Here is a 19,969-nt window from a genome sequence, read left to right as displayed (position 1 = left end):
TGATAGCCCTGAGTCCATGTGCCTGCTTTACAGAGGAAATAAAAAATCCATGAGTTCTTCACCTTATTAAGCCATAAAACAAACTGGATGACAGTCACAGTAGCTTTAGTTATGGGGCTCATATTTAGATAAGGGCTTGCAAATGGCAGAAATACAGCCACAACCACATGCCACCCAAACCAGGGAAAACTGGACCACATGATGCTGTCCAGCAAGGCTTCTATACACAAGAACTTAGGTCACCAAAAAACTGCTAATCCTTTTTCTTCTCAATGCCCTTTAGCCTCACGTTGGGGGCCAAAATCTGTCTTGGTTTAGATAGACAGGTATCTGCCAGGGAGGGTTGGAGTCTCCCTTGAAATGTAAGCCCCTCCCTCTTTTTTCAAATTATTATAAATTTGCAATTAAAAGGCTGTCAGGCAAAGATTTTGGGAATAGGTATAGCAGTTCTTTACTAGGGACATAACAATACAGATGTTGTAGTACAGAAGAATAAGCAAGCAAATAAACAAACAAGAAATCTTAGAAAACCCTGACAGAGTCAGAAATACAACATGACACCCTGTTGGTCAGGGTGTTGGAAGCAGTCCAAAGTAAGCCCTCCTGGAGTGGCAGATGTGGTTCTGTTGGAGTAGAGATGGTCTCGCTGAAGAAAAAAAAGGGTCCAGTAATGGTGAAATGGGTCTGGTCTTCCTCCAGGGATCCGGTGGAAAACTGGATACCTAGTGGTACTGTGGCTCCTTTTTATCTAGGTTAAGGTGGTTTCGGCTCCTCTTCCCTGTGTGGAGCATCTTACAATAGTACAATGTAATGTGTCACGTCATTGATGAGCTTTTAATGGTCCATTAGCAGAAGATATTCCCATGGGAGTAGTGAAACAATGAAGAGAGATAGGTAGTACTCCACCATCTGTTAAACGACACTGACCCATTTGGGCAAAGATAAGCAATTCTGCTCCACCCAGATGAAATAGAGTAACATGTTCTTTACAAAACCCACACAGGAGGAATGCCTCCTTATCTGCAATCTGGCCTCCTATGACATCTTGCCAGGACTTAGCAGGAAAGACATCTTCTCAGCTGCTCTGGAATGAGCTGTCTGACTAGGACCAGACTCTTCCATATAGTGGGATTAGGACTAATGCAAGGAGGCAAAGCAGGCAAATTTTATCTTCTCTATAAAAATGCTGCCGGGAACTTGGACTATGTTTACACCATAGATGACACACCTTGCTTTGTCCTAATTTTTCAGATCAGCCTCAAACATCAGGGTGAAATATCAAAGGTCTTCAGTTTTTCTTTGGGGTTTGTTTTGTTTTGTTTTTTTCCTATTTGTTGAGCACTTTGGTTTTGGTGGGTTTGGGCCTTTCCTTTCCTTTCCTTTCCTTTCCTTTCCTTTCCTTTCCTTTCCTTTCCTTTCCTTTCCTTTCCTTTCCTTTCCTTTCCTCCTTTCCTTTCCTTTCCTTTCCTTTCCTTTCCTTTCCTTTCCTTTCCTTTCCTTTCCTTTCCTTTCCTTTCCTTTCCTTTCCTTTCCTTTCCTTTCCTTTCCTTTCCTTTCCTTTCCTTTCCTTTCCTTTCCTTTCCTTTCCTTTCCTTTCCTTTCCTTTCCTTTTTTGGCATGTGTCAGCTGGCAGTCCTGGCTTCAGTGTGTGCCTGCCACAATGGTCCTTCCTGTGCTGGCAAGCCAAGCCTAGTGGGAATGAATGGGCAAATAAGGAAAGTGGCACAGGATACTCAGCAGCTCGGGTCGCCTGGTGTAAAGTGGCACAGGATACTCAGCAGCTCGGGTCGCCTGGTGTGTTGCTGGATGTGTAAAGGGGATGTACTTGTTATTTCAGCTCCTTCCCTTCATATTCACTTGCATTCCTCACACCCTACCTAAAAAGAAATTATTTGGTGAGAAGGTCTCACATGAGCATCTGTCATGTTTGGTTCATGTCACCTGAGAACCTACCTACCCAGTTTGTGTGTCTTCCTGCCAAACCCTGTCAGGTTTGCTGCAGCAGGGTTTCTTCCAGCCATGCCTCCTCCTGCCCATGGCCTACTGCCAGCTGCAAAATGCTTATGGTACAGAAATGAGGTCACTGCTCTCTGCACTTCATTTTCTACCCACCCTTTCCCCCAAAGCTGTCCAAAGACAGCCAAAAATCACCTGTATGATTGGGCTGTGCTCTTACTGAGTCATTTCTGCTCATTGCTTTGGTGTACAGCAGAGACACATTTGTGTCTCAGCTAGAACTGGCAGAAAGTGAGGGGAGAGAAATGGGGAGCTATTTTAAAACACAATTTCTGTTTTAAAGATGTCTGTTGGAAGCAAAATAACAAAACCGATTTACACACAGATTTTTTTTTTCACCTTATGGCTGTATGTTTTTTCTGTTACATAACTGAAGACTGTTAATACTAATAAAGGAGATTAATGCCATTTCTTAAATACCCATGTGAGAGACTGCATGCTTAATTCAGGTTTAGCTCCTTGAGAGGTAGTTTGTTTGGGTTTTTTTCATAAAATATATGACTTAAGGACCTCTACTAGCCAGCTTCTTCTATATTTATTTATTTTTAATGGTAGGAAAAAGAAATTAAAATACTTGACAAAATACCCGAATCATAAAGCCTGTCACAGGCTGTTAAAACATCTTAGATACTTGCAAAATGTTCCTTGCAAAGCAGCTATCACTTTTGACAAGAAATTGATTTTTGCTTTCAGAAGGCTCACCAGATAGTTATTTTGAAAAGAGGCAAAATAATAACACACTTCAACCCTTATTTTCATATCTATGATTATATGCCCAAATATTGGTGTATATACAACTTTCTTCTCTCTGTGAAATTATTTGAAAAGAACTGGTTTACTACTCAAAAAAAAAAAAAAGCCCAGCATTTATCACTTTGCCAACAAATTTTTGCAGGCATTAGATCTGCTTTAGCAATAAAAATATTGCAATAAATCTTCACCTCACAAAGCTTTCTGTAACCATGTGTCAGGAAATCTGTATTAGCCTGGAGTCAGCATCACTTCACATGCAATTTTTTTCTTACCGTGAGAATATAAAATTTCAGTTTTAATGATGATATGAACTCATTGCATTAGACAGAAATTGAAAAAATGTAAAGAACACATTTTGCTGTAGAGAACACATAGTACTGTTCAGCTAATACATTTTAGGGTAAGGCATTAAACATCTGAGTTACAGTGACGGACTGCCCTGATCTTGGCAAGCTGCTTATCCAAACCCTTCCACATCTAAGTTGCCAGACATTTGCCACTGTTGGCAGGAAAAGGGATGGTTGTAATTCATGCACTGGGAGAGGAATGGGCTCCTCAGCACCATAGTCTCTCCTCCATCAACACAACCCCTAGCCCCAGTGCCTGAAAGCCCACTGTCCTTAGTCTTCATGGAATTCCCAACCAAACAAGAAATTGTGTTGATGGCTTCTTTTATCTACAGTGACATCAAACATTTATAGTGAGACATATAAGAATATATATTTATATAAATATATAAAATATTTATATAAAATATATAAATAAATACATATACAAAATACGGCATTATTTTCCAGAGAGATGATACGTTTCACAGGCCACCTTTCCTTATCCAGATTTCATTGTCATACAGGATTTTTCACAAAGTACATTAAACAACCAGCCTCAAAAAAAAAAAAAAAATTGCCAAAACATTCCTTATGTGAAAGCATCACATACCACCACAAAACCAAATCACTTCTCTTTCAATTAAAATGACACATAACCCCATGGCGGACACTGAGTTTAACTATTTAAACCCAATGGTTCTTCTTCTATGATTAGATGCAGGCAAAATGATTTCTACCATAGTCAAAGCTAGCAACAATCATGTGTCACATAAATGAAATGCGTGGGTCTCAACACCCAGGGTCCACAATCCTCCCATCTTGTCAACATTGTTTCCAATAGGAGTTCCTCATACAGAGTAAGTGCTTTGGTAGAATGTACCAAGATAACACAATAGATACACCTGCTCAAAATAAATAAGCAAATACAAAGAGTAGTACTGTAATGGCAATTTTTTGTCCATGAATATTCTGTATTAGAGTGAGCAGTAAACAGAGGAAATGTAAGCCCTGTTGCACAAACTGAAGCAATGTACAGACAGAAGAAAGCTTTACCAAGAGCTTCAGTGTGACTGTTATCTTTTCCAGTGGCATCATACAGTGATTGGTACATTAGCATTATCAATAAAATAATTTTAAAAATTATTATCTTGGTATTTGTAGTTATATCAAATAATAAAATTCAATCTCTTCTGCAAACACTTCCTTTGTTCCAAAAATTCATTTCTCTTACCTAGAACAGGTCATGTGTGTACGCATACGAATTTATACATATTTGTAAATCATTCCATACTTACTTTCTCTTTGCATACAGATGTATACACTAGAATTACTGTGTAATATTTGGTATTCACATGTCACATTTAAATAAAGTCTATTAAAAAACAATTATATTAAATATAGACTAACAGAATATTCATAATATATTTTACAGAAAAAAAATAGCCATGTCTTTATTTTAGAAATACATTTCTTTAAAAAGTTCTTTGAGATTTTTATAAAACTTTTTACCCGTGAAGTCAAGTTTCCCATCAGACCTGAAAAAAAGCTTTACCTCTAAAATCCTGGTGGGTTTTTTGGTTTTGTTTTTCTGTTTAATACTTTTATAAGCTTAACATCTATAAATTCTTTAAAATAAAAAAACCCAGTATCTTTTGGGATCAAATTGGTCCCAGGCCATTCTTTAACAAGTCAGTGGAGACTCCCTGATTCCATTCTGAAGTGCCTTTTGTTTTTCTCTCTCTGGGTATCAATAGTGCAGGTTTACATGAGAATTCAGAGCTCCCTACACATCCCATAGGAGGTTGGATGTGTGTCGATGTGTGTCCTGTGGCAGGGTGCAGCTGCAACAGCATCCACAGAGGCTGCAACTCCCCATCTGCTGCAGGAGGTAGAGCTTGTTACTCCACACACAGTGCAGTCCCACAGTGTTTGCTGAGCCCCTCCAAAGTCTCTGTGAGGTCCGGTGGCCATGCACCACATGCCGAAAGAGCTGATACCCAGCCCTCATTTGCTTTCCAAGTTATAGCAGTGGACATCTCCTTTTCCCTTCGCATCATACCCAGGAAGTGGCTGTCCATATTTATCCACGCACCAGCAATAACCTCTTTTTCGGCCTTTGGATGGGCGACACTGAAACATAATAAAAGACTCATTTAGCATGAATTTTGTTTTCTTCACTTGCAGTATTAGACAGCAGGGATTCCTGCTCCTTTGATAGCTGCACTTCAATATCCTGACCACATCTGACACAATCAGAGTATTTGTTACCACTACAAAATATTTCAATAAAAGCTTACTTTCTCTCCCCATCAATCCCTCTGGGTCTAACTCTATAATAAAACTGCACTGAGAGCTACCAGAAAACAGGCTTATGAAGTGCTCTCTATCATATTTGGCAGCACAGCTGCCCCGTTTGAATACCATACAACATTATGGGCAAGCGACTGGGACCTATCTTTAGAAAAAAAATTTAGCAGATATATTCTAAACTGAAGCACAGGTCTGGCAAAGACAACTATTGCAGCAAGAAACACACTTGGTTTGCATCTGTTTACTGGAAGAAATTCAACAGTGTAGCTGACACTTATTAAGAGATACATAATCCTTCTGTAGTGTAGTTATTGTAAAAGCTGCTAGGTGGACTAGAACTTTACATGTATATTTTCCTATTAAAAAGTTTGTGTATCTACTAGCCTGTAACATGCTAGCTTTAAGTTAACTGCTGGAATTCAGCAACAATGCTGACCAACCTGAAACTATAACAGGCAATAACACTGAACCTCTTTAGAACCAGTAATGCAGTAAATATGCATTATAAAGTCTACTCCATACTAAGTAAGTAATGCTCCTCCCAAGGAACCAAGAATGGCACAAACTAGACTAAAGGAGATAACATGCTGCAGGCTGCATTCATTATGCAATCCTGGACACAGTTAAATTACCACTCTGTGACCTTGCAAATGTTTTATCCATTCATAATACGTATGCAGAATCTCACTAGGTTTGCAATGGTCAGCCTCACTGTCAAGCCAGCCTCCCTGTCAGCCCATGTTTTGAGATTTGGTGATACAGGATTTGCTTCAAATGCAAACGAAGGTGAGTGTTTACTCAGGACATGCTCACAGAAGAGGCAGTGACAAAAGTACACCCCGTTTCCGGTGGTTTCATCTGTTGCATTGCCAATATGAAGGAAGATTGGCTAGACTGGTGCTACTCATGTCCCTCAACACTGTCAAGTCTATCATTCAAGCAGAGCAACTGTTGCCTCTGAGATCACATTCAGAGTAATTCAAGTTTTCAGAGGTTCAGGCTGGTACAATCTGGTAAACTTCACCACTATCCCTCTACTTCTTGTTCTCCAGAATGTCCTAGGCATGGCCCAAAATCTCAGGAGGCTATGGCAGTGGCTCACATAAGTGCCTTTTCCATGTGCAGGTACACAAAAAGACATGAAACAAGTTTTGGGCTTCATGTGCCACTCGAAGTGACTGATCCTTTCCATGTCTAGTTTAGGACCTCAGGTGACGGTGCCATCTTGGATGGAACAGGGAATACAGATCACTTTGGGACAGCCTGCACCAGCACATTGGGCCATGAGCCAACTAATTTGTGGCAGCAAGGAGTAGGATAAACAGTCTTCACTAAGACCTTGTAACAGAGAGATGTAAGCAGGTCACACATTAGGTACAAATTTTTCAAACAAGTCAACATCTTGTTTATTTTATTTTACCATAAATTAAGTAATGTTATTCAGTATAGCTGCATATTAATCCATCCTTCTGATATATTATTGAGTAAAAAGCCCAATGCAGAAATAATGCAATGTCTTCACTTCTACAAATCTGCAGTCCTTCTGCATTAGCCCTATGAAAATGGACAGCAGCAGGATGACAAGATCCAGCTTAACATACATATCAGCATAGTTTTAGAAGAGGGTAAAGAAGTCCAAACCTACTGAGAAAACAGCTACATTAATAATTCACTGAACTAAATGGTTACCTGCACTTCAGTTCTTATCTATTACTAAATCTTTAAGCATAACTCCTAAAACTTATATTTATTGTCTCAAAAGCCTGACTAGAACTTGCATGTATTCTCCAGGATTTCCATGGATAACTTCTCAATGTCCACTGATGTTAAAGAAATTTTTCTTCAATGTTGATGGTGAATGGACTGGACTCTAGCTAAAGTATTACTAACATTTAATGACTTACATTCTTCATGCTCAAAACAAAGGAATTAATAAACAACAGCCTTTGCACAATTTAATTTTACAGAAAGGAAACCAAGCCAGCACTTCTAGAGTTGTTTTCCCAACAAAGTAGGCACAGATGGAGCCCAAAAAGCATAGGGCTTCTGGCTGCCAGCCTGGTGCTCTGCCAATGAAACTACATTTCTGCTAATAATAGTAACATAGCCTCTCCTTTTATAAGTACTATGTGAAGTATGTTACACAACTCTTACTGATTCATAGGCTTGCATCACTTTCAAAACAAATGATCAATTAAAGTTCTCATGTTGTTGGAGGCTTTGATTGCTTTTAACAGCTACACAATCAATTTTCAGACCTAATTACTACATTAAGTTAATCTGCAGAAACACCTTTCCTACCATTTTTTTACTTCTTCTGGACAATCCATTTGAAAAGCAAAACCCTCTAGATCATTCTAGAGCTGAAATAACACTATGAGAAAACAATTTATCTTTTCCAAGTGATTTTTTTCTACCCACTCAGGCATGTTGTCAATAGTAAAGCACTTTTGATTAAAGAACAATGCTTATATTCTGAAACAGCCAACACTCTCTACAGAAGTGGCAGACAGGTCATATGGAAAAACATATAAATTTAAATATTTGCTCTTATGAATTTTGTATTACACATATATTTCTAGGCTCTGCCCAGCTACTCATGAAGTATGACTTCATAAGTTTAAAAAGTTGGAAAACTGCCCAAGCAGTGGCAACAGTAATTACTTCTGATAGAAACACCAGCTGCCATCTTCCATGCCACCTGCACCTCTCCCACAAAGAAATGCTGCAGAGGCATTTATGGGGCACAGAAAAGCCTATGGTATCCCACTGAATTCCTGGTCAGTCCAGAGGGCTCCATGGAGTTACAACCATGGTCTTCAGGAACAGACTGCAGACAACATTGACATATACCTCAGGCCATTTTAGCTCCTGGCAAGCACAGCTCTGTTCTCAGTGGTACGATGCCAGCTCACATTTAGGTATCTGGCTCCAGTATAGAAACATGGGGCAATTATAGTAAATGTCTCATATAATAATTCTAATTTCATCAAAACCTTTTTTCCCATGCTTGAGATAGGAATGTGCCTCTATCAACTAATTATGCATAAATATACCTTTATCACAGAAGAGACCGTCAAGATCATCAAGTCTAACCCACCCCTAACACCTCAACTAAACCATGGCACCAAGTGCCACATCCAGTCTTTCTTTAAACACATCCAGGGATGGTGACTCCATCACCTCCCCGGGCCGACAATTCCAGTCCTTTATCACCCTTTCTGTAAAAAACTTTTTTGTAATATCCAGCCCGTATTTCCCTTGGCACAGCTTGAGACTGTGTCCTCTTGTTCTGTCAGTTGCTGCCTGGAGAAAGAGACCAACCCCCATGTGACTACAGCCACCTTTCAGGGAGTAGTAGAGAATGATAAGGTCACCTCACAATCTCCTTTTCTCCAGGCTGAACAACTGCAGGTCCCTCAATTGATCCTCGCAGGGCTTGTGTTCCAAGCCCCTCACCAGCCTTTTGCCCTCCTCTGGACATGCTCAAGCATCTCAACGTCCTTCCTAAACTGAGGGGCCCAGAACTGGAAACAGCACTCAAGGTGTGGCCTCACCGGTGCTGAGTATAGGGGAAGAATGACCTCCCTGGTCCTCCTGGCCACACTATTCCTGATCCAGCCTAGGATGCCATTTGCCTTCTTAGCCACCAGGGTCATGTTCAGCTGCTGTCACCAGTACCCTCAGGTTCCTTTCTGCCTGTGCACTGTCCAGCCACACCATCCCCAGCCTGTAGCATTGCAGGGGGTTATTGTGGCCAAAGTGCAGGACTTGGCACTTGGACTTATTAAATTTCATCTTACTGGACTCTGCCTATCCATCCAACCATTCCAGGTCTCTCTGCAGACCCCTCCTCCCTCCCAACAGATCAACACATGCTCCCAGCTTTGTGTCATCTGCAAGTTTACTAATGAAAGACTCATCCATGTCATCAAAAATATTGAACTGGCCCCAGCACAGACCCCTGAGGGACACCAGTCGTGACTGGCTGCCAGCTGGATGCAGAACCATTCACTACCACTATCTGGGCCCGGCCATCCAGCCAGTTATAGATATCTATATCTGCTTGCACAGTTGAATAGTTGAATCACCTTACATGTGTGATTAAGACAAAGAATTATAAATTTTAATAGGTCTGGTTTTAAAGTTTATATGTAAACAAAAGGTGTGAAATATTTTTCATGTTACACCTTGACATACAAATTTATGTTCTTAGAAGTGTTTCACATATGCAAATTATTCTCCAGGGTTGTTCCTGAAAAGTCAATTTCTAGATATCCACAAATGTCATAAAAAATAAGTGCTTTCAAGTTGACTGGAGACCAGATGACCAGGAAGGCAGAATATGTCAGTGCCTCCTGAATGAGTTTTAATGGTGCCAGCGTGATCATAATTTATCAGATTCCTACCATCCCAAACCTACTACATTCACATCCTAGACAGTGGTTTTGGCAACTGCTTCTAGAATTAAAAATGCCTAGCTTGCATTCATTTTTAATGGATTTACTGTCTACTTCCTAACATATTATTCTGAATTTTATGACAATAGAATATAATTCAATTACAGATTGAACATGGCTAATAATGGTATGAAGGGAATTAATAAAACAGCATAGCATTCTGTTAATGAGATTAGACTGGAGCTCACAGTATCTAAAATATCAGACCTACATGTTGTGCTTCAAAAAGAAAACCAAACAAACACAATTCTCACAATTTCTTGTGGACAGTTAATTTGATCTGGACAGGACTCACTCACTTCTCAAACTGATGTTTTTTCCCTAGGAGTTAATTCTATGAGAGCAACTATTATTTTTGGTTTGTATTTTGTTGGTGAGAGAAGCAGGCTGCCTCTCTAAGTCCCATCTCTGAGAGCTTGTTCCCAGGGTTGATCAAGGTTCATTTACAGAATCAGCAACCCAAGTGAATTGCATGTAAAATGTTTACTTACGTGGGCTCCATTTGTGGGCATCTCCTGCAAGACCCTGAGTCATCTCAAACTACTGCTGAAACTACTGGACCTGCATAAATTGCACAGTGCTTGATAAGGCTAGCTAGGTATGAAAGCGTCCCTTCATTCTCTATATATGCTGGCCAGATGGGCTATTTCACATAGTGCAGGAACCTTTTGTAAAGAAGTTTTAAAAGTTTCCAGGCAGCACAGACAATACACAGAGGACAAAAGTATCTAATTGCTTTGTACCAACACCTTATTCTCATAAATCAGCTTGTAGGAACAAATACTGGGTAAATTATCTGTCTTTCCTATTTTTTTTCTATTTCCTTTTTTTTTGCCTTGGTGATAGAACTATGACTATTCTTTAAAGTACAGTCCTCCTTTCAAGTAAGCCACTTTAATACATGCTTACTGGGAATCTGATTTACTACACACAATGCCAGAGATTACTTGCAAACCACCACATTTTTGCAGACAAAGCAAAAACCTCAGAGTCTGAAGAAAGATGAAAGGAAGATCTACTGAACAAAGTAAACACCAGTCTTCAGTCTTCTATAGAAGAAGAGAAGGAAAAGGGCTATGGCACACTTGAGTGTCTTGAACACAGTTAAATGATGTGCTGTTCTATAGCAGCTAAGAAAATACTTCTATAACACAGGCACAAAATACAGTCTTAGTCTCACTCTGCATAGCAATCCAATGCATTTTCTGAAAACAAGCAGATTGAGATGTGAGCATTTCTCTCTGCTAGTTTACACGCAGCATGACATAGCTGAGGCAGGCTTCCCAAAGCTCTAGGCAACAAAAAGAAACTTCCCTTGCTTGGGAGTTGCCACCACCTGCTCAGGAAAAGCTGGGAAGCATAGAAAAGCTTAGCAGCATGTACCAAAGGTCAAACAGCACTGTCAGTGCTGGACTGATGGCAGAAAAGAAGGCTGGAAATCTCACCCCTGTTATAAATGCCCCATCTGACACTGACAGCTTATTGCAGAGCTCCAGGGAATACTAGAAAGGGAAAGACTGTTTCTAAGAAAGCTGAAAGCCAAAAAATGGAGAGATACCATTCCTAAAATAAGGCTGCCTGAGATCAGAGGTTGACCTCTCACTTCCAACCAATGAACTGCATTAGCTAGCAACAAAGTCTAGCACTCCTTTGGTTACCAGAGAGAGAAGCTGATTCGTGTAAACCCAAAGGGAAAGACATGATGGTCCACAAACAAAATTTGTCCTTGAGAAAAGTCTTAAGGAAACCTTTGAATTCAGGAAATTTTGGAATTGTCCCAAGAAATATATATTTGGAGGCAGCCCACTAACTAAACACTGAAATTAGATGGGATGTGCACACTAAACAAAGAACCTGACACATCTTGCACTTCCCCAAGTTCTGAATGAGTTTCAATGGCAGCACTGAATGGAGAATGCTGCTGTAGCTCAATTCAACACGACTGAAGCATAAATACCCACAGTTTTGGTCGGCATTTGTCAAGAAAGGTCACAACCCCAGAACCAGAAAGGGCTGAGAAGCCAACCTTGCTGCAGAGTAACTACTAGAAGTATCATTTTCACAATAACATGACTTGGATTTTGGAAGCGATCTGTGTAGCACATTAAGGACAGATACATACCTTTCTCAAGTTGCTTTATGTAATATGACCCACTGTAGGTCTTCTAGGAACTCTCAAGCAGCTATTTACAATTTAAAGCATTGATCTATTGCAGTCATATGGTGACTGCAACATTAGCTCTGTGGGTTATTGTAGAAGCACTGCTTTTTTTCAAAGCAAAGGGCATTAGTATCTAGGACACTAGTCAACCCATGTGTGATTAGGTATGAAGTTTCTCAAATCAATCTGTTGTCATGATTAATAGAAAATAAAAATACTATCACCACTTGACAAATTTCAGCACTATCAGATCAGGTCCTAAAACTGGAAATTAACTAGTTCCTCCTCAAAATGATATATAATGCACCTTGCTGGCAAGATCCTTCAACAAAGATACAGAAGAGGTGAAATGCATTCATTGAAAGGATCAAAACACTGTACTTACTTGCTTTTTCTTGTAGAATCCCTTCTTGTCACAATTTGGAATATGAAAGCCTCTGGGACTCAAGACATTCAGGATCTTTAGGTGGTTTAAAGTGTCTTCTATTTCTCTGCGACATGGACCCTGTTAACAAGCACGTTTTAGAAAACACAGATGAAACTTAACTCCCAAATTCCATCTTTCACTCAAGAGTTAATAAATCTTTAAAGGGCAAAAAAAACACAACCCCAAACAAATCCATTAAAACAAAGAGATGGCTAAATATGTCAAAAGCAGACCATTCACAAAAAAAATTTCTGACTTTCTGCTCTATTCAAGAGAAACTGATTGCTAAAGATGGAAGGCCCTATGCGATGCTGAGGGACATATTGGCATTTCCAGTTGAAATCAAAGTCACATATATATACTGGTTAAGCCTTTGGGAAGGCTTAACCAGTATGTAAATCAGTCACGTATAACATAATTTAAATTTGGAAAAGCTGGCCTTGCACCAAGTGGGAAAAGGAAAAGAAGAAAGTAGGCCACTGGAAATACATGACTAGATAGGCCCAATGACATTTTTTGTGATTCTGCTGGATTTGGAAGTTTAAATGAAATTGAGACAATTGAAAATAAGTGGTTTGGCATAATGTATATATAAAATACCTCAACTTTGGACAACAATTCCCAGTTTCAACTGAATCAAATAAATGCAGTCATACAGAGGACCAGTTGCACACAACAGTCTCATTAGACAAGTCACTTTTTTCCTCACTTTCTTCATCTGAAAAAGGCTGACAACAAAGTAGTAAGGATTAGCTCTAGGACAATGAGCCAAAAGAGCTTCCAGAAGCACTTCTAAGAGTATGTCTCAAACACCAACTAATTATATCTCACAGCAGCCTTTCAGGGTAGGGAGTAAAGCTTTATGAGCCCCACTTTGCAGTCAGAAAATCAAGAGCAGGGGATTTCACATTTTGCCAGAGGCCAATAGGGCAGTCAGTGCCAGCAATTGGATCAAGATTCAAGAGTCACAGCCTACAAACTCTGTACTTAGCTACACTGCTATCTGGGTATATCACTGACCTGCCATCAGCCCACTTCTTCAGCAGAGACTCAAAAAAATTTCTTATCATGGTTTCGTGATTTTAAATTATTTAAGTTGCTGCATTGACACAAAGACTCATTTGGTGCTATTTTTAGTCAGTGAAGTAATGACATTTATACTTTCAAGTGGTAATATTTGTTCATGTAAAGGACCTTTAACGTGAGTGTGTGAAAGCATACAATCTCCATAGCACTACTGGAGATTAAAATGGAGTTTTTTGGTCAGTAAAGACCTTCCTTGTTGCCTTCATGTTTTCTTTCTGCACCAATCTAACAAGTTCTAAACATGGGCTTTAAGTGGCTTCTCTTACTGCTCAAATGCATTGACTCCAAGTGACAAACATTAAGAAATCTGGTCCCAAATTAGGCCTACAAAAAGATCAAGAGCTTTTTAAAATTTTTTATTTTGACGCAGGCTTCTAAAGTTAGCCAGACCAGTATCAAAAGCTAACATGCAGACACAGCTAGAAGAGCATTTGCTGACAAAGGCACCTGTCCCTGATGGACTAATTTCAGGTTCTTAAAGACACCAGCAGCCTTGGTAAACTGGTATACCTTTGCTCATGGACTCAACTATCACTGCTTATCCTAGTTATGAATCTATTTCCTCAGACTGATCAACCTTCATTCTTTTAGTGATGGCACTTTTACATCACATTTTTGGGAGGAGGACACACTGGAAGACAGATACTGAAGTGATATAACTAGATGGCTGGACATCAGTGACAAACTAAAAATGAAGCTTTTCTTGGAAGCCACACTCTCTTCAGGCAGAGGTTTTCACCTCACACAAGTTTCAAAACTTTCTTTTGAAGATAAGAAGCCATGTCTGCTTTCACCATGTCTGTTTGGATAAAATGCTAAAGTACATCCAGATGCATTTTTCAAGCCATCTGGCCTAAGACACGGGTTATCAGCTGGATGTCCAGGAAGAGAATTATTCTTGCCCTCAGATTAACCACACTCCAACCGCCCTGCAAATTCACTGAGCACGATCAATAGGAAGCAATGACAGCTCATATGACCACAAGACTTTACATTTAGGCAATAGCACCAAACAGCAACTCCAAGTGGAGGTGGTGCTCAGCATGTCATACAGTGACTGACTAATCAAGATCCTAATCCTCAGCTCAGCCTAAGTTTATCTCCCTTGATTTGCACCAGGCAGTGTATGAACACAGTACCACTACACTCAGTGTGAAACATCTTTTTTCCATTATTGCAACTCAATTACACTGTTTGCAACCAAGTTTAATGATGACACTATTAAGCCTCCCCCAAGTTCACTCACACAAATGTGTGACAATTACAGGGAGGAACAAGAACTTTCAACCTCCATGAAACTTTAGAGAAAGTCACACTTGTATTAATGTAAACGTCATTATGTTACTCCTACATATTTCCTGAACACAATCTTCTTGGTCTGCTGATGGTGTATGCATTTGCAGAGTCAACAGGTTTACCAGTTAAAATGCCAGAATGTCCTAAAAGGCTGCAACAATTACCACTCTTTAGCTATTTAGTGTAACTATTTATCTTGCCATATGCACAACATGTATATATGTATACACACATGCACGCATTCACATGCTAGCAAATGCCTTCCTATTTGCAAAAATACTTACATATTCAGTTTCTTGTTTCGATTCAGAAGAGAAATTTAATGTATCCATACTCTGTGAATCATATTCAGCTTTATAGCGTTGTGTATCTTTGGCTTGCACTTTCCTGATGATTTCTATTTTGATGTGTGGTGGATGTGACTTGGAATCTGGCCCCCTGTGAGAGTTTGGAATGGCCTGATTTTCTACACTGCTGGCACTCCTGTCTTCTTCTGAATCACTGACATTTCCTTCATAAAGAACAAATGCAGAAGAAACAACATTACTTGGCTGCCAACTGTGTCTGCAAGGGCATAGAAACATAGAATCATAGAATATCCTGAGTTGGAAGAGACCCACAAGGCTCCACAAGTCCAACTCCTGGCTCTGCACAGGACAGCACCAAGAATCAAACCACGTGCCTGACAGTATTGTCCAAACATTTCTTGAATGCTGTCAGTCTTGCTGCTGCGACCACTTCTCTGTGGAGCCCACCCACCCTCTGAGTGAAGAAACTTTTCTTAATAATTAACCTCTACCTCCCCTGACACAGGGGGAGTGTCATGCCATTCCCTCAGATCCTATCACTGGTCACAAGCAAAAAGAGATTAGTGCCTACCTTTCTGCTTTCTCTTGTAAGGAAGCTGTGGAGCACAATGAGGTCTCCCCTCAATCAACAAGCTACTAGATAAGTCTACGTATTTAATTTTCCTTTTTCACAAAATAGCAATATACAAAAAGATGAACTGTGTAACATTCCGCAAGTGTCAGCACCTTTGCTGCCGAGCGATGAGTTTTGTAACTGAAGCATTCTCATGCTCAACGAGACCTCGCGAATTGCCCAGACGCATCACCTGTGCAGGCCGTACCCAAGACCGATAAACGAGGCACGGCCACTGCCCCGGGAACTACGGTGGCGCCGGCCACTCGCCCCGGACTGTCCGCTCCAGAGCCGCCCGCCGGCAGGGGGCAAGCCTGCACCACAGGAGCGAAGCTTGCCGCAGCCCCACTGGCGCCAGGGCGCGGATCCCTCCCCTCCGCACTGCTGACTTCATCAACCTCAGATAACCGCGGCTGGTTTCGGGTACTTATGGGCTGCAGTGTGGCTCTGCCTATCCTAGGGGCGTCATGGGGTTTTTTGTTGGTTTTTTTTGTGTGTGTGTGTGTGTGGTTTTTTTGTTGGTTTTTTTTTTTTTTTTTGTTTGGTTGGGTTTTTTTACGTTAACGCTATCTACTCTGGCTCGCTGAGTTTCCTGGTTCTAACTAGCCATTTCTTTTTTTTTTTCCTTAACGTTATTCAACAAACAGAATGAGAAAGAAAAAGAACAGCACACTTTCATTTCCCTCCTATTAAAATAAAAAAAAAAATTCTTGGTGTACAAATTTTCGAGGTAATGGACAAAACCCACCATTCATTCTGTAGTGGTTCCAAGGACAAACACTGTTTTCATCTGGAGCTTCAAAAATATTTTCTCTTTAAACTACCATCCACAGAAAGTCAGGAGGAGTACTTATTTCTGACATACTTCGTAAGTTCAGTGCTCCTGTACCGTCTAAGGTTTTTGTCAATGCTGCATTTCTGTTAGGAGACCCCTGCAGTGCAACTGCAACTACTTGCATTTCCTCCAGGGAATTTTTCCAGTTAAGGTATTCCTAACAGCTAATAGCTGAGCACCACTAGCTGCTGTCTTAGCTGCTGACTACTTTTTTTTTTTTTTTTTTTTTTTTTTTTTTTTTTTTTTAAGGAAATCCTATTGGGAGTGCACAATGATAACATCTAATACTAAAATTATACTTCGTGACTCACTAAAAAAAAAATCACAAAAGCTGAGAAATTCAGAACTGAAAGTCCATGTTCAACGAACATAGTTCATTGATGCTAAATATTTCAACACAAGGAGTACAGTGACACTGCCAATACACAGGAATGGAGGAAGGAACATAAGAGGAAGAGGGTTCTGAGTTAACATTTTGGTACTGTTGGTTTTAGCTCAGCCACTGCTGGCAGTGGACGTAATTGACCAGGAAAATCCAAATCACAGTGCAAATGGATTAAGGAAGTTTAAGTCCTAAGTCCAAATTTCCTGGCTTTTGTGGGTTTAACTCAGACTCTCAGCGGTATTTGAACATATTTTTGGTGGTTTAATGCCCTGTTCTGAAACAGTAGTATTTTTCCCCCACATACTCGATGAAATTTGCAAGAAATTAGTCACTAAAATGTTTTAAACCTGAATCTAGGTTTTCTGTAATCAGTCCAGTTCAATCAGTTAGTTTTTCTTGTCTGCCAAAAAATAAAAAGAAAATAGTCTTAACATGCATTGAGTATCCATGACAATGTCTGGTCATTTCAGTTTAGAGAGACCACCATAGTTCAATAGCACTTCTTACACTTCAGATTAAAATGGTCATATTGTCACATTTTAAACTCTAAAGTATATTTGATTAACTCAGTTTGACAAAACTTGGTGCCATGCTAGCTTTACATCTTCATAAGAGAAACAGAACTGCCATGAGAGCTGCTCAATCTCTTTTTTTATGAAATTAAAAGGGTTGCAAATGCACACTACTATTTAACACTTTTATGCCCAAAAAACCCAACCGGAAATTCAGTGGCCAACTGCAATTTCTATCACGACACCACTGTAATATACTCTACCCTATACAAACTTCTAGCAATTTTTGTGGACTAGAAGGGACTAGACTAGCATGTGATGCAGGACCTAGCTGCATGTAAAGGAGATGACACGATCCTGCTCAAAGCAGATGATATGATCCTGCTCCCTGTATACCAGGGATCATTGGCTTGAGAGCTTGGAGTGGAATGACCCTCATGAGGAAGTGGGCACTATGTGTCATATAGGTTGTGGGCACTTCTTTATTCTTGCACACCAGGTTTGCAAGCTTCACTCTTTGAATCTGAACTGTAAGGGTCCTACTATGCACTTTTTAAGGAATCAAAATTTCCAGCTGATTTCAAAATCAGAGTTATCCCTCAGCCAAGAATGCAGAAATAAGAATTCAGCTGAAAATTGAAAGATTTTCAGCTATGTACAAAACTGTGTCTTTCCCTGTCTCCTTATCTAACAGTCACTGTTGAAAGCACTACCCCCTAGATTAAACGTCACCAACTCCTAAGTACCAAGGAGACACTTCTTGTTTCCAATGTTACTCCGAGGATGAACAGGATGAGGCAAACTCATGTGATGAAGGAAGCCACCTGATGTTCCAAGAAGATTAAAAACTTCAACTAATACCTCCAAATTCTCATTCAAATTGTCACAGAAAATCATCTGGCTTTTTAAAAATGCAAACAGTGAAAAGCTTTCTGACACACTTTTCTACTAAATAAACATTAACATACTTGCTGTTGGTTACCAAACAGTTTAATTAAATGCTTGCATAGTGGAACTGTGCTCTCTCAATCTGAATCCCAAGTTTCCCTATCTTAAGTTTTAAAATGTGCATGCTAACAGAACTTTTTCCAGCCGTCCCTTCCTTTTCAAACAAAATCCATTCTGTGAACATCCCACTTACAGGACATGGAAGAGGTACAGGAAACATTCGTTTGACTAAGGATTTATTTGCAGTACAGACAAAAAAAACAACGTCTTCTTAAACATTGCTTTGCAAGCGCTTTGTTCTGAATCACCACTTTTGCAGGCCAAAGGGATATTTAAATTTGTTTTTTGTCTTTTCTTCTCTGCCCTTAGACTTCCCTGACTTGCCCACGCTGCAGTGCTGGACTTAAACCCCATTCCCTCGAGTTTTTTGCTCACTCTCTTTCCAGGTACACCGGGGGCAAACGGCGAGGATTACACCCTCTCTCTCCCTCCATCCAGGCTCTGTAGCCTGCCAGTCCCATGGACCCGCAGAAGCCACATACAATCCCTCCCCCACTCTTTTTTTTTTTTTTTTTTTTTTTTTTTTTAAGCAGCTCTGTCTCTTTTGCGAGGATCTACTTCTCGGCATCAGTGTTGAAGACAACCGGTATATACAAATACCAGGTGGAATAGGTAAACTGCCCTTTCCTTCGGCCAAAGAACACCTCCTTCGATCCCAGGCTCGGCTACGTGGCTACCCGGCAGAGCCCCCCGCTCACGGGCCGGCAGCAAACGGACAGCGAGAGAGGGCCGTTTCCGGAGACGGAGCTCTGCCGCGAGTTCGCCCACGCCTCCCCGCTCGTGCTGCTCCCTTTGTAATTTAAAACAAAAGAAAGCGACACACACACAAAAAATCCAAAGCAAAACAAAACACAAAACCCCCCCCCAAAAAAAAAAAACAACAAAAAAAACACCCCACCAAAGGAACAAAAAAAACCCCCCAAAACAGCCCAGCAGGAAAGGAGAGAAATGGGAGAGCGGCGCGCAGGAAAGCCACCCCTTCCCACCCCGGCCGCAGCCCCTCACCTGCAGCGTGCGGTCCCGACAGTAGGAAGGCCCTCAGTTTGCCGCCCGCTGTAGCGTTGGTGCAGAGCCCGCGGCCCTCGAGCAGCGCCTGCAGCGGCCGCGTCTCTTCCCGCCGCGGCTGGCAGCTAAGCCCCGCAGCGCAGCGCTCCGTGTAGATGCCGCAGGGCTGCCCCAGGCGCAGGGCGCAGGTTAGGCAGCAGCCGCAGCCCGGCTCCCGCACCCGTTCGGGGCAGTCGGGCTGCAGAGGCTTGCATTGCTGTCGCGCCCTCGCGTCGCAAGGCTCGCAGCGGACCACCGGCCCCGCCAGCGCCGCCGCCGCCAACCGGACCAGTAGTGCCAGCGCCGCCGCCGCCACTGCCCACAGCACGCCGGGCCGCGGCACCATGGCAACGGCGGAGGGGGCCGCTGGGAGCCGCCCCCGCGCACCCCGGCCTGGCGCGGGACGGCGCTGACACGCCGCCGCGG

At 41.2% G+C, this 19,969-nt stretch overlaps 1 protein-coding gene across 1 annotated transcript; it reads right to left on the bottom strand.

The window, feature by feature from the left end:
* Positions 1 to 51: 51 nt before the first annotated feature.
* Positions 52 to 19,954, bottom strand: IGFBP3 (insulin like growth factor binding protein 3). Its single transcript, XM_066190421.1, has 4 exons — positions 19,505 to 19,954; positions 15,123 to 15,349; positions 12,415 to 12,534; positions 52 to 5,228 (listed from the first exon to the last, which is right to left on the bottom strand). Exons 1-4 carry the CDS (start codon positions 19,887 to 19,889, stop codon positions 5,103 to 5,105), a joined length of 858 nt encoding a protein of 285 aa, XP_066046518.1. The 5' UTR covers positions 19,890 to 19,954; the 3' UTR covers positions 52 to 5,102.
* Between the last annotated feature and the right edge of the window lie 15 nt (positions 19,955 to 19,969).

This window comes from Chamaea fasciata, unplaced genomic scaffold (assembly GCF_029207755.1).
Source record: "Chamaea fasciata isolate MVZ Bird 193981 ecotype frontalis unplaced genomic scaffold, bChaFas1.0.hap1 SCAF_1, whole genome shotgun sequence".
In the NCBI taxonomy this organism is placed as follows: domain Eukaryota; kingdom Metazoa; phylum Chordata; class Aves; order Passeriformes; family Sylviidae; genus Chamaea; species Chamaea fasciata.
The sequence above is the reverse complement of the archived record's forward strand: the minus strand, read 5'-3'. Positions and strand labels throughout refer to the sequence as shown.